General features: G+C 47.3%; 1 protein-coding gene across 2 annotated transcripts in view; it reads left to right on the top strand.

Annotated features, from left to right (window-relative positions):
• Positions 1 to 14,647, top strand: part of FCHSD2 (FCH and double SH3 domains 2) — a 147,695-nt gene that overhangs the window by 121,169 nt on the left and 11,879 nt on the right. For both annotated transcript variants that reach the window (XM_057417404.1, XM_057417405.1), the window contains one exon: positions 471 to 575. In XM_057417404.1, the coding sequence (XP_057273387.1) occupies positions 471 to 575 (105 nt within the window). The remainder of the gene's footprint in view (positions 1 to 470; positions 576 to 14,647) is intronic.

Consider the following 14,647-nt stretch of genomic DNA (forward strand, 5'->3'; position numbering starts at 1 on the left):
CATCCATGTACATGAACCTAAGAAACCTCCAACATGTCTTCTGTGCTCCAGCAAATCCTCCTTAGGGCACAACATTCCTGCACATGCAGCAAACCCACTTGGCTTCCTCTACAACAGGGCTTCCATTAGCAGCGTCCCTCTCCATGTTTAAGCTGCTCTTCTTCATCCAGACATGAATCTAGAGCAATTTAAATGTGGAATTATCAACATGTAGATGAGTGGATTCATAACCACGATACTGTGTTTTTGTGAAGATGCTGAGGTGTTCCTCTAAGTGGAATTTCCATGTGAAATACTGTATTTAAGTGATATTTTCCTTGGTCATCATCTTGTTTTCCTGGAATGGACCATCAATGGTCAACTCAGCAGCTAGTCAAACAGTGATTTCCTTGACATCTCATTAATATTTATCACGTAAATGGTTTGCTGGCCTTGACTGCATGTGGGATGTGTTTTCTTGCTCCTGACAGACACTTGAAGAGCTGGAATGCCATGGGCCTGTGATGTCCGAGCAAACCCGAGCAGAACTGGAGCAGAAAATAGATGAAGCCAGAGAGAGTATTCGCAAAGCTGAGGTAAGAAGGAAAAGGTTTTGCCATGTTCAGCTTCCTACAACAGAAGGATTTATGTTACCGCTCTTTAGTTTTGTTTAGAATCATAGGATCCCAGCCTGGTTTGGGTTAAAGGGACCTTAAAGCTCTTCCAGCTCCAACCCCTGCCACAGGCAGGGAGCCCTTCCACTGGAACAGCTTGCTCCAAGCCCGTGTCCAACCTGGACTTGAACACTGCCAGGGGTGGGGCAGCCACAGCTTCCTTGAGCACAGGAAACTTCCTTGTGTTCAGGGAAATGTAAGCTTTTAGCATCAAAAATCAGGGAATTTTAAGATGTTTTTTTTTCCCCCCCTTGATTTTTGTACTTCTCAAATCACAGAATCAACTTCATGAAACACTCGGGATTAGAAGAGGGATGTTAAAAAACCCTCCTGATGAGCTGTGATTGAACTCGCTCCCTTTTCTGCTCTTGTGTAAAGGTCAAGTATCTCTGAATTTAGGGGCTTTGTCTTAAATAGACATAAAGCAATCTCAAGTTTACTGGTTTCCTTCTGCTTGAAGGAATCGATACCAGAAAACAGTGATGATACCTCTTACCTTGATGCTTTCTGGCTTCTAGAAGCAACTGCCACGTGGTGCTGTGCTTCTGTACTAGCATTTTTTGATACACATAGTAATTTGTAATGTCCATGGGAAAACATGTGAAATAACCTTTAGATCTCTTTCTACTCCTACTGTGAGGTACCTTTCAGAAGACTAAAGTGATTTATGAGGCCTGTTTTGGGGTAAAGATTCAGGAAGAGATAAACCAGCTTCATACTTGACTGCTGGTGTCGGGTTGGTAAAACTGAACTGGTTTCATGGCCAGTGAGTCAAGAAACCTATTGCAAGCAACAGGAACTGAGCTGTAAGTTTTCAGCTGAGTTGCTTAATTAAAACTGTAGAGCAACTGTAATTGTTTCAGTCAAGTGCTTCTCATAGCACCAGCTATGCAGAGTACCTGATGTAATTAGGATGTGATTTACAGTTCAAGAGGTTAGAAAATAGAGAGTGAAATTACTTCTGCTGCTGTGATAAATGTTAGGTGTTCCTTTAAAACAAATCCAGACTATATTCTCTTATAAAAGTGCTTTAAATGTAATAGCCTTTTTGACTACACTGCTTCAAATAGACTGTACTCCAGTGTATACAGAGTTAATGATTAAATATGTAAGGACAGAGGGAATGAGAATGAAAGATAAAAGCAGCAGCAGAAAGAAATCAAATCAGGATAAGAAGTTGCAGAGGAGAAGATTTGCACAAAGAATATTATAAGAGTAACAAATGAAATCAGTCTGGACCTTAAGTGATTGCAAGTCTTAGGAATGTATGATTAATGAGACCCAATAAATCAGTGGAAAAGTGAGCAGAGAGATGACACGTTTCCTGGGGGAGGTGGTGGAGAGGAAAACAGACAGGGGTGATTTGTATTTGTTACATTCTGGAAAGAACCATAGAAACAACTGGATTGGAAAAAACCTTTAAGATAATCGAGTCCGTCATCAAAGGTAAAGCTTTGATAGGAGGTGCTGCAATAGTAATGACCAAGGAGGATGTCCACAGTACAAAATAGGCTTTGGCCCTGTATGGATCACAGAATCCCAGCCTGGTTTGTGTTGGAAGGGAGCTTAAAGCTCATCCAGCTCCAGCCCTGCCACGGGCAGGGACCCCTTCCACTAGAGCAGCTTGCTCCAATCCCCTTCCAAGCCATTACCCCTTGTCCCCAGCCCCTCTCCAGCTTTCCTGCAGCCCCTTCAGGCACTGGAGCTGCTCTCAGGTCTCCCTTTCAGGAGCCTTCTCTTCTCCAGGCTGCCCCAGCCCAGCTCTCTCAGCCTGGCTCCAGAGCAGAGCTGCTCCAGCCCTTGCAGCATCTCCATGGCCTCTTCTGTAGGTGTTTGAACCACTTGGTGACTTTTATATATTGCCATAAGTTATAATATAGAATTCATTGTTTGTAAGAGTAGCCAGTAAGTGAATTCTATAAGCTTTTTCCTTGGGGTTAGTAATTTCTTTTGGCTTCACCCCTTCTTTGTCCCTACTCCCCTAAGTGGCCCCATTCAGTAATTTCAGGGCCATTAATTAGACAGGAGGTTTCTGCACACATCTAATCTCTAGGAGAATAAACGATGTAAGCTTTGAGCACAAACATTTTCGTTGGTAATGCAATTATAATTCTTTCCAGTGTGTGAACACCAAACATTTGCAGCATTCCTGCATATTTAAGTGCGAGTGATTAAGTTGGAATTACTGATGGTTGGGTTGGGGGAATGGAATTTGTGCTAGAAGTTACGGTCACTTATTTAGGCTATAGGGGAGCCATGGAATTGCCCTTTCCTTGACCCACTGCACTGCATTTGGGTCATGGAGCTGCAGCTGGTAAATGAAACAAAGCAAAGAGCCCCCTGATTTAGGTCAGAGCTTCAAAGAGGTCCTTCTCGTAGTAGCAAGTGGGGGAAGAGGGTGTCTGGAATGCTGGCAGGAGCCGGTGATCAGTTGTTGGAAGGACCTGGCTTAGGAATCCTAGAATCACAGACAGGTTTGGGTTGGATGGGACCTTAAAGCTCATCCAGGTGGAAAGCAGAAAAGGAACCATTTCATAGACTTCATTTTGTCTTTTCTGAAGCTCAGTTTGATGTATGTCATTTATAAAGTGAGACAGGAAGAAACAAGTCCCAGAACGTGCAAAGACCCATTTACTGGATTTACATTTGCTGCTGTTACTGAGGATATGGTTTTTTATGGTTGCCTGACACCATCTGTGGTTGCACCCTCTGTGAACAGTACAAATAATCTGCCCTTTAACGTTAGTTAGTTCATTATCACCTTGTCACATTAAATCTTAGCATCTGCAAAACCCTGTGTGTGCTGCTGTGGTTGAAACTGAAGAGTAGCTTTGTTCTTGTGCCATGTCTAGAGGTGTTTAATGATAACACAAATGTTGTTACAAGAAAACAAACTATTTTATTGGGAAGGTATCAGCACAGCTTCACTTGCAACTGCAACAAGTGTTAGTTGATGTCATGGAGTCATGGAATCACAGAGTGGTTTGGGTGGGAAGCGACCTTAAAGCTCATCCAGGTCCAACCCCCTACCATGAGGACACCACCTGCTCTAGTGCAAGTTATCCCAGCCCAAAACTCACTTGGCTTTAAAGAAAGTGTTAGACTACAACTGATAATACCTCTGACACTGGCAGAGCTCCACAACTGACTGTGCTTAATGCTCCAGCACGGAGTTTAGATGCAGAGGAGCTCCATCCTTGGCAGAACAGTGTTTCACCACCACTGTGTCAGGGCTGGATCTTGATGAAGACAAGCACTGAGAGCAGTGGATGCTTGTTTCAATGAAGGGGGGCACAATTCAAGCACCAGCTCTAAAGGAGATCACCTTTGGAATTCAGTGAGTTGAGAACATCAGCTGTTGGTGTAGCTCCTTTGCGCTTACTCAGCTGGCTCACGTAACTGAACTACAACTCCTGCATTTTAAGCTTTCATTTTTGAAACAAGTAGAATCATAGAATCATAGAACAGGATTGGAAAGGACCTTAAGATCATCCAGTTCCAACTGCCATGGGCAGGGACACCTCATGCTAAACCATGGCACCCAAGGCTCTGTCCAACCTGGCCAGGGATGGAGCATTCCCAGCTTCCCTGGGCAACCCATTCCAGTGCCTCAGCACCCTCACAGTAAAGAACTTCTTCCTTAGATCCAGTCTAAACTTCCCCTGTTTCAGTTTTAACCCATCACCCCTTGTCCTATCCCTACAGTCCCTAATGAAGAATAAGGAAGGTTCAATCAATTGGATAGATCTAATTTGCCTTGAAGTAGCTTTTTGTTTCTCCACTGCCTCTATCCCTTTATCTTTAAACCAGTGGAGACAAAAAGCTACTGTCTCCACTGGTCTGTGTTGCAGAAATAAGGGAAAACCAAAGTTGAAGTTACGTTCTTGTTTCTGTATCCTTCCTTCAGCCTACATCCTGGATGCTTAGGCTGAGTTACTCGAATTCTTCCTCTCATCTTACTCTGTCTCTATCAAAGTAAAGACTCCGATGCTTTGATAGCCCAGTGGGAGTCTCCCAGGCAGTAAAGTTGGTCCCAAAGCTGACATAATTCTTCTCAACGATGATGGGAGATTTCCCATTTGTGCTCAGGTCTGTGCTCAAGGAAGGTCTTGGGGCCTCTACAGCAATTAATCCTATTTCCACTTAATTATAGGGGGATGCATTTTGTCTCCTCATTAGGATATCTACAACTCTCAAGAGAGTCTTTGTACCAGATAAGATTTGATTAAGACTCATTATGATGCTGTTTACTTGGTTTGATGAGTTCAGAAGCTTAGGTCCATTTTTAATTGTAAGAGGAGGGCTCTTTTCTCCCTCCCTTTGTATTTGGCTATGAATATTTATCACTCTGCTGTGATAACAGTTGTGTTTGCTGGCTGGGCTCCTGTTCTATCTTAGGATGTAATCTATTAATCATGTGTTGCATGTGGTCCTACCTCATCTCAAGTGGACGTAGCTACGTTTCAGCCTGTTACATGTTCTTCCAGTTGAACCCTTCAAGAGTGCTGTCCTCTGTTCCTAAGGAATGTGAGAAAAGCTAATTCCATATGCTCCATGGTGTGGAATAAGGCTGCCAACCCCCAGAAAGCTGAATATGTGAAATGTCACTGGCTGCTATCTATGGCTTTGCTCTGGAAACATATGCCTGGGAGAGCTGTGCTGGGTAAACAGATTGCCTTCTCCATATGAGAGCTGTTGGAGCCGTTCATCTTTCCGGCTAAGAAGGTTGGGAATAGATTGGAAAAACGCCACCAAAATCCACAGGTCAGGAATTTTCAACTCTTAAGGTAAAAAGCAGTTTAGTGAGAAGAGAATGTCGTTGTTGAGAGGGACATCATCAGAGTCTGTGGTATTACGAGGATGTGTAAGTCTTTGTACTTCATCAGCGACATCCAATCACTGAACATGGAGAGAAGGCTTCAGCAAGACCATGGAGCAGCTTCCAGTGCCTAAAGAAGCACTTTAGGCTGGAGATGGGCTTTTTACAAGGGCCTTCTCCAGGCTGCCCCAGCCCAGCTCTCTCAGCCTGGCTCCAGAGCAGAGCTGCTCCAGCCCTCGCAGCAGCTCCATGGCCTCCTCTGGCCTCGCTCCAACAGCTCCACGTCCCTCTTGTGCTGCTGCCCCAGAGCTGGATCAGGGCTGCAGGGGGGGTCTCCCCTTCACACAGCAGAGGGGCAGGAACCCCTCCCTGAGCTGCTGCTCATGCTCTGGGGGTGCAGCCCAGCACACGGGGGGGGGGTTCTGGGCTCAAGCACACACTGAAGCCGGGTCATGGGGAGCTTCTCCTCACCCAACACCCCAAGTCCTTCTCCTCAGGCTGCTCCATCCAGTCTCCCTCAGCCTGGGTTTGTGCTGGGATTGCCCCGACCCATGGGCAGGACCTTGCCCTTGGCCTGGTTGAGCTCCATGAGGTTCACACGGTCCCAGCTCTCAGCCTGCCCAGGTCCCTCTGGATCCCATCCCATCCCTTCCCTCCAGTGTCACTGCACCACAGAGCTCGGTGTCATCAGCAAACCTGCTGAGGGTTAGGGGTAGGTTTGAATACATATATTTTATGTACATTTCATTCTCTATCTACGGAGTTTGGGTACTTTATATTCAGTCCCACTACCAGTAGTGTGGGAAAAACTTCTTAAACCCTAAATGCTTCAATACTGCTCTTCTCTACTCTCCATCTCCTTCCCAACCAACTGCTTTCTTTGTTTAGGAATTCCTGATGTTTCTGTATGCTTGGGCTTGGTCAGACTCAGCCAGGTGGGCTGGAGCTATGCAGGTGGGCCTTTCTCCATGAACAGCTTCACCTCTGCATTCTTAACCTTGGCATTCACTTTTGAGACATGTTATCTGTGTCAGTGTTTCATTTCCTGTTTGCTTCACCCCAACAGACTTGTTTGATTTCACTCCATGTGGAATATTTAGCATATAAATTAACTGAGTTTGTTGTAATATGTGTAGAACCTTCCTGCCCATCCTCCCACTTAAAAACCCTACAAATTGTTGAAAAATGTCATTTATTAGCTAATTCCCTTGTTGGTGCACAGGAAGTGTTGGGTTTGGGGATTATCATGGAGTCAGATCGGTTTGGGTTGGAAGGGACTTTGAAGCTCCTCCAGCTCCAACCCTTGCCACAGGCAGGGACCCCTTCCACTGGAGCAGCTTGCTCCAAGCCCCTGTGTCCAACCTGCCCTTGAACACTGCCAGGGATGGGGCAGCCACAGCTTCTCTGGGCACCCTGTGCCAGCGCCTCAGCACCCTCCCAGGGAAGAGCTTCTGCCTAAGAGCTCAGCTCAGTCTCCCCTCGGGCAGGTTAAAGCCATTCCCCTTGGCCTGCCCCTACAGGCCCTTGTCCCAAGCCCCTCTCCAGCTTTCCTGCAGCCCCTTCAGGCACTGGAGCTGCTCTCAGGTCTCCCCTTCAGGAGCCTTCTCTTCTCCAGGCTCACCCAGCCCAGCTCTCTCAGCTTTCTGTGGTTCTGGTCCCAACCTGATGAGTTCATAGACTGGTTGTTTCCAGGCTGCTGCAGGACTCGCTGCAGTCACAAGCAGTGACTGAGCTTCCTCTGCAGCCCAGAAGTAAGTGATTTTCTCTTGGCTGTAGAGAAGACAAAGCAAACGTAGGGTAGAGCAGGAAGAGCATCCTTAGCTGCTTCTTTGTTCTGGCATCCTATGGCCTTGATTTACAGTACCGCAGTCAAACGCTGCCCAACTGAAATCACTGCAGGTCTCCCGTGCCAAGGCTGAGCTCAAGTTTGTGCCTCAGGCATCAAAGTTTTAGGTGAGCTGTGTTGCACTGAATTTATCTTTTAAACTGGGGTGGGTTCAGCATCTCCCAAACATCCACAAGGCACTGAAAGCTGAATTTCATGGATTATTTAGTGCATCCCTGCTGGAATAGCACTGGGCTGTGATTTAAGACCGGTTTGCACCGGGGGGGGCTTGCATCGCCTTCTGAGACATTTTTGGCATTCCAATGCTTGTTTTTACTGGACTGGTAGTTCCTTCTGTCACTGAGCAAATACTTCTGCTCGCCCCAAATTTGAATGGTACGGTATTTTTCTGTAAGAGAATGATTCCATTTTAATACACTTTTAATCTTAAGAAGCCTAGAATTTAAGTGGGAATGTTTCTAAATGGAATAAAAAGAATGATTTATATCTTTTCAGCACGTTTTGCCAGAACCTTTCCATGTTCCTTTCTTCTTAGGTAAAACAATTTGCCAAATGAGCCTCTCTGACCCACTTAATGGTTATGTTCCTGCCACTAGAAAAACACTGCAGTGAAATAATGTATTTCTCAGAAAAGATGGTTTAGATCTACTTATAATCCCAATTTAATGTGGTTTTAATATCTGAATGTGCTTATAAATGTGACCTTTGTCTAAAACAAATAATTCTGGATACTTTAAGAGAAAAGCTCCCCATGACCCGGCTTCAGTGAGCGCTTGAGCCCAGAACCCCCCCATGTGCTGGGCTGCACCCCCAGAGCGTGAGCAGCAGCTCAGGGAGGGGATCCTGCCCCTCTGCTGTGTGAAGGGGAGACCCCCCTGCAGCCCTGGTCCAGCTCTGGGGCAGCAGCACAAGAGGGACGTGGAGCTGTTGGAGCGAGGCCAGAGGAGGCCATGGAGCTGCTGCGAGGGCTGGAGCAGCTCTGCTCTGGAGCCAGGCTGAGAGAGCTGGGCTGGGTGAGCCTGGAGAAGAGAAGGCTCCTGAAGGGGAGACCTGAGAGCAGCTCCAGTGCTTGAAGGGGCTGCAGGAAAGCTGGAGAGGGGCTTGGGACAAGGGCCTGTAGGGCCAGGCCAAGGGGAATGGCTTGAACCTGCCCAAGGGGAGACTGAGCTGAGCTCTTAGGCAGAAGCTCTTCCCTGTGAGGGTGCTGAGGCGCTGGCACAGGGTGCCCAGAGAAGCTGTGGCTGCCCCATCCCTGGCAGTGTTCAAGGCCAGGTTGGACACAGGGGCTTGGAGCAAGCTGCTCCAGTGGAAGGGGTCCCTGCTCGTGGCAGGGGTTGGAGCTGGATGAGCTCTAAGGTCCCTTCAACCCAAACCAGTCTGGGATTCTATGGAAAAATGGGCAGGGTAGTGGGGTTCAAGTGGCTTTGTTATAGATCCCAAAGCCCAGGGAGCATGCAGCAGGAAGAGATGCACTCACTGACTGGGCACATGTTGGTCCTGGTCGTGTTCTGCACCTTGAAAAATCATGGAAAATAAAGGAACTCTCTTTTCATTAAAACCCATTGAACACTGACCTTAACAATCACCACCCAGAGCACCGAAGGGGCCACATTAGCTGAGCTTTGCTGGATTTCTCTGTTTGCTTTTTAGCCCAACACTTTTATAACTGACTTTAAAAGGCTTGTAATGAGGTGTTTGTGGGATGTGAATGAACCCTTGGTTTCTTGGAGGCCCTTTTCTCTCTGGGAGCAGAGACCAGCTATGTAATGTGTTCTTGCTGGGTTTCATTTGCAGGGCTTCCAAAGCTGTTGTGCAAGCTGTAGGTCTAAAACCTTTGCTTAATGAAGCCTGGAGCAGTAAATAAACAAAGCTATTCCTTCTTCCATGTAGAGCAACCATAGGTATGTGAGAAATAGATAACAGTATTTATATCTTTGAAGATATTGGGGGGTTTCCCTTTCATCTGCTTATAACCTACCATCAACTAAGGCAGTAGAAGAGCAGGAACCACCCAGAACACTGTAAATTCTGTGGGTGGCTGAGGTGTTTTCAATCAGTGTTAAGTCCTTAGCGATGGAATAGGAATGGGTAAATAGGAACTGTAAATAGGAATTTCACTAGTAAATAGGAAAATATTTGTCCTACAGTGAGGCTTTAATAACAGTGAGATTTGGGCAGCACCCAGATTGTGGAGCGAGCGCTGAATTCCAGCATTCCTGAGCTTTCAAAACTCAGCTGCCTTCCTGGAGGTACTTAATACTGCTGGGAATGTAAGTGCTGACTTGACTTAACATGTTGGACTTGATGATCTTCAAGGTCTTTTCCAACCTAGTTCATTCTGTGGTCCTATTTGCAAGTCTATGAGCTTCTGGCAGTGGAGGTCACTCCGTCAGGAAGCGTGGCACGTGGGGCTGCTGGAGTCCGTTTGGTTGAGAGGGAGAAATCAAAGATTAAAGCCTTATTTAGTTTTTATTTGCAATATATTACGAGGGAACAAGGCTTTGAGAGCTTGTGCATCCTTTCCTAAGGGTCTTGCAGCGGTGTGTGGTTTTACATTGTAATGCAAAGCTGTGGTGTGGCCCAGAGTACACCGTGTCTCTTCCCATCTCAATGCATGACTTCCTGGCTTCAGAAATCCATAGACCAGAAATCCATAGACTGGGCAAGCCAGACTTGGCAGTCTTGTGCATGGTGGGTCCCTCTTGATGAAGTCACAACTTAGACACAGTGATAGTTGAATGAAGGGCTTGTAGTTTCAGTCGTAGAATCATGGAGTCCCAGGTTGAAGGGACATCAAGGGTCATCTGCTCCAACCTTTCCAGGCACAGCATTACCTAGATGGGATGCCCAGCACCCTGTGCAGCCCCATCTTAACAGTGTCCAACACTGGGGAGTCCCCACTTCCCTGGGGACATTATTCCAATGGCTGCTTGTTCTCATTGGGAGGCATTTTCCTCTTGCGTCCATTGGGAATCTCCCCAGCAGTAACTTGTGCCCATCACCCCTCAGCTCTCCCATGGGACTCCTTGTCCAAAGGGAGCCTCCATCTTCCCTGCAGCCCCCCTTTACCTCCTGGCACGTGGATCAGGTCTCCCTGAGCCTTCTCTTCCCCAGCTGAACAGTCCCAGCTCTCTCAGCCTTTCCTCACTGCTGCCCAGCCCTTGGAGCATCTTTGAGGCCCTTCTCTGGACCCTCTCCAGCCCAGCCACATCCTTCTTGTACAGCAGGACCAAACCTGAGCACAGTATTCCTGTGATGGCCTGACAGCACCAAATAGAGTGGATTAAATCCATAGGTAGCTGTTCCTTTGTGAGAATAAAGTTATGCTACTGTCTGGTTGGGGTTTCTTGCATTCTTGTAGGTAGGAAGCTGTTAATCCTGGTCTACCAGCAGTATGATTTAGGTTACAGTATATATGTATGCTTGTTAATAGTGTTTTACATCTTTCAAGTGCAGGCCTGACCTATCACTGTTAAGGAGTTTTATGGCTTGTGTGCAGTGGAATGAAACTCAAAACAATTGTGGTTTGGAACAAACATTTGTTAAGTATGAAGGCTACTATGTGTAAATAGAGGGGGGTAATTCCTTGGATTGGCTTGGTACCTTGGATTGAAAACTCCTTAGCAAGTCCAGTCAAGGATCCTGGAGCAGCTTTTTTATTCTAGTTAACAACTTAGTACAAACAACACGCTTTGCAACAGGGTACTAACATGAAGCACAGATGTTTCTGGCATGCCTGGGCTCATGTTTGGTGCTGTTGTGTAACTCAGGCTAATTGGGAATTGCATAATGAGGTAAGACAGGGAAACAACGAGGCTGACCCTGGCCTGGGGAAGGCACATGGAAAGGTCTTGTAATGTAGTATCATGGAGTAGTTTGGGTTGGAAAGGACCTTAAAGCTCATCCAGTTCCAACCCCCTGCCATGGGCAGGGACACCTCACACTAAACCATGGCACCCTGTGCCAGGGCTTCAGCATCCTCACAGGGAAGAACTTCTTCCTTATCTCCAACCTGAACTTCCCCTGTTTCAGTCTGAACCCATCACCCCTTGTCCTATCACTGCAGTCCCTGATGAAGAGTCCCTCTCCAGCATCCTTGCAGCCCCCTTCACACACTGGAAGCTGCTCTGAGGTCTCCACACAGCGTCTCTTCTCCAGGCTCAACAGCCCCAGTGTTCTCAGCCTGGCTCCATACAGGAGCTGCTCCAGCCCCTGCCCATCCTCGTGGCCTCCTCTGGACTTGCTCCAGTAATGTCAGAACATAAAGATGAATTAGGAGACAGCACCTTACTCCACAAGCAGATGTATACATGGAGGCAGCTCAGCTTAGTAATGTTTCTCATTGACAAGCTAAAACAAATGACTTGTGTTGAGCTGCATGAAGTCCATCTATGAGAGTCTCAGAAAACAAGCACAAGGAAAGGATGATGTGTCCACTCGGTGCTGCAGCTGAGTCGGAAGGATCTGCCTTTCAGATGGGAATGCTCCATCTTTGGCCTTTGTATTCATTCTGAAGCAGTGTTTTGTGCATCTTGGCTGCAGTACTGCAATGCAGATAACTGTATCTTACTTCTTTTCCTCCTTTCCTCAGCTCTGTGAAGAGTGTTCACAGCACACGTTAATCATTCACCTGAAGACCACTTGTAAGGAGAAGTGGGAACTTCACTTGGCTAAGTAGCTTTGGCTTTTCCCATGGGAAATACTTCCCAAGCTCATCCATTCCTTCAGTCTCTGTACCTAATTATGTGGGGGAGTTGTGCATGCACCAGTGCCCGTAGGGAGATACCTTTTAAGTGACAAATTCCACTCTAAAACCTTCCTGCTTTAAAGAATCACCTGTCTTCTAAAGGGAATTAAAAGTAACGCCTCTCAAAAGTAGTTCTGTTGTTTGAAACAGGTTTAAAGACATCCTTGCAGATAGCTTTCAGATGAAAACAGATCCATGTTTCAGGGTTTGCCTGAATGAACATTATAGTCGTTTATTTTCTGACTTATCTTCTTAATATAAAGATGATATTGAAATGCAGGAGCATGTTGAGAACAAGAAAACCACCGCTGGGGAGGGACTCTTCATTAGGGACTGTAGTGACAGGACAAGGGGTGATGGGTTCAAAGTGAAACGGGGGGAGGTTAGATTGGATAGAAGGAGGAAATTCTTTCCTGTGAGGGTGCTGAGGCACTGGAATGGGTTGCCCAGGGAGGTTGTGAATGCTCCATCCCTGGCAGTGTTCAAGGCCAGGTTGGACAGAGCCTTGGGTGCCATGGTTTAGTGTGAGGTGTCCCTGCCCATGGCAGGGGGTTGGAACTGGATGATCTTAAGGTCCTTTCCAACCCAAACTATTCTATGATTCTATCAGTTCACCTCAGACAAACTTCTGTATAGAGTAGGGATGTGAGTTGAGAGGGAGAAAAATCTGTGTAACACCAGTTGGTGTTTTAGTTTGTAGTCATGGGATGGTTGCGTTCCAACAGCTCCACGTCCCTCTTGTGCTGCTGCCCCAGAGCTGGATCAGGGCTGCAGGGGGGTCTCCCCTTCACGCAGCAGAGGGGCAGGATCCCCTCCCTGAGCTGCTGCTCACGCTCTGGGGGTGCAGCCCAGCACACGGGGGGGTTCTGGGCTCAAGCGCTCACTGAAGCCGGGTCATGGGGAGCTTCTCCTCACCCAACACCCCAAGTCCTTCTCCTCAGGCTGCTTCATCCAGGCTCCCCCAGCCTGGGTTTGTGCTGGGATTGCCCCAGCCCATGGGCAGGACCTTGCCCTTGGCCTGGTTGAGCTCCATGAGGTTCACACGGTCCCAGCTCTCCAGCCTGTCCAGGTCCCTCTGGATCCCATCCCATCCCTTCCCTCCAGTGTCACTGCACCACAGAGCTCGGTGGCATCAGCAAACCTGCTGAGGGTGCTGGATCCCACTGTCCATGGCACCAACAAAGATGTTGAACAGGATCAGTCCCAACACCAAGCCCTGAGGACACCACTCATCACTGGTCTCCACTTGGACATCGAGCCATTGACCACAACTCTTCGAGTGCAACCATCCAGCCAATTCAATTCCTTATCCACGAGTGGTCCATCCATCAAACCCACTGTACACATACCCTGCATAGTCTACTGTGCTTCAGGCACTACAGGAAAAGCACTTCCCCTCTAATTTCTGCTTAGGCCCATCTATCTTTGCTGAGTTTGCTTGGTTTCACGCTGCTATTAACTTGATGGGTCACTGCAGGTAGCAATGCTGTAGTAAACTGCTTCTGATCCCTGTGGAAGGGGCTGGAAGGGTGAGGAAGGACATGAAACTTTCCTGCTTGCTCAGTAACATGCTCAGAAGGAAGAACACTGAAAGGAAGTGCAGGGAAAGTTCAAGCATGGCTCAGTGGGTTCCTGTGGTTGCCTCCATCAGTGACTCACTGAAGGACAAAATCACTTGGTTTTTGTTCCTCTGGTAAGCAAATGCAAGAGGAGGAGAGGGAGGAACAGGATGATGATGATGATGATGATGACAATGGTCATAAATAACCTCCATTTTATTCCTAGGTTTGCCCCCCACTTCCTTACTTGCTCTTTGGAATTCTCCTTTGCTTTTCTTGAAGTCCTGGATTTCTTCATGCTACCCTTGCCCTTCCTCCTCCTTAGGCTGTTAATAATGTGGATCAGGGTGGTGGTTTGTCACAAGTTAGGGAAAGCCTTGGCTCCAGCAGCACAGAAGCATGCCAGGATGCTGAAGTGCACCCAGCTGTTGGCAAACCTGCATTTTCATTCCATTCCAAAGACAAAACTCATGGAGCTGTTCATTGCAGTGGGAGACTTCATTCTAGAGTTGTTACAATACCCTGTTTCCATAACAAATGAGCTTCCTGTCATCTCTGGGAAGTGCTGGTGGAAAAGAGCCACATTTTGGGGTTGTGTGTATCACACTGGGTTGCCTTGTGTATCATAGCCCATGGCAGGGGGGTTGGAACTGGGTGATCTTAAGGTCCTTTCCAACCCAAACTATTCTATGATTCTGTGATAGCCAGTTTAGTCACCAGCTGAAAGAGCATCCAGGGTCTGAAGCCCAGGAGTATCCCTGATTTTAAAAGCACTGTGAAATGCTGGGGCTTGGTCTGCTTTCTTGCCCTTTGGAAATGGTCTGCACTTCACCAACCACTAGAACATAGGAGTAGAAACTTAGCCTGAACTAATAGATGGGATCGTAGAATGATTTGGGTTGGAAGGGACCTTAGGATCATCCAGTTCCCGCTGGTGAAATTGGCTGTGCCTGTGGTTTTACATCTCTAGAGCAAGATCCCCTGCCTCTTGGCTCACTCCACATTCCTGCAGGCAAGGAAATG

The sequence above is a fragment of the Pezoporus wallicus genome, unplaced genomic scaffold (assembly GCF_028554395.1).
Source record: "Pezoporus wallicus isolate ANWC-B61680 ecotype Strahan unplaced genomic scaffold, APGP_CSIRO_Pwel_v1 contig_13838, whole genome shotgun sequence".
NCBI classification, from domain to species: Eukaryota; Metazoa; Chordata; class Aves; order Psittaciformes; family Psittacidae; genus Pezoporus; species Pezoporus wallicus.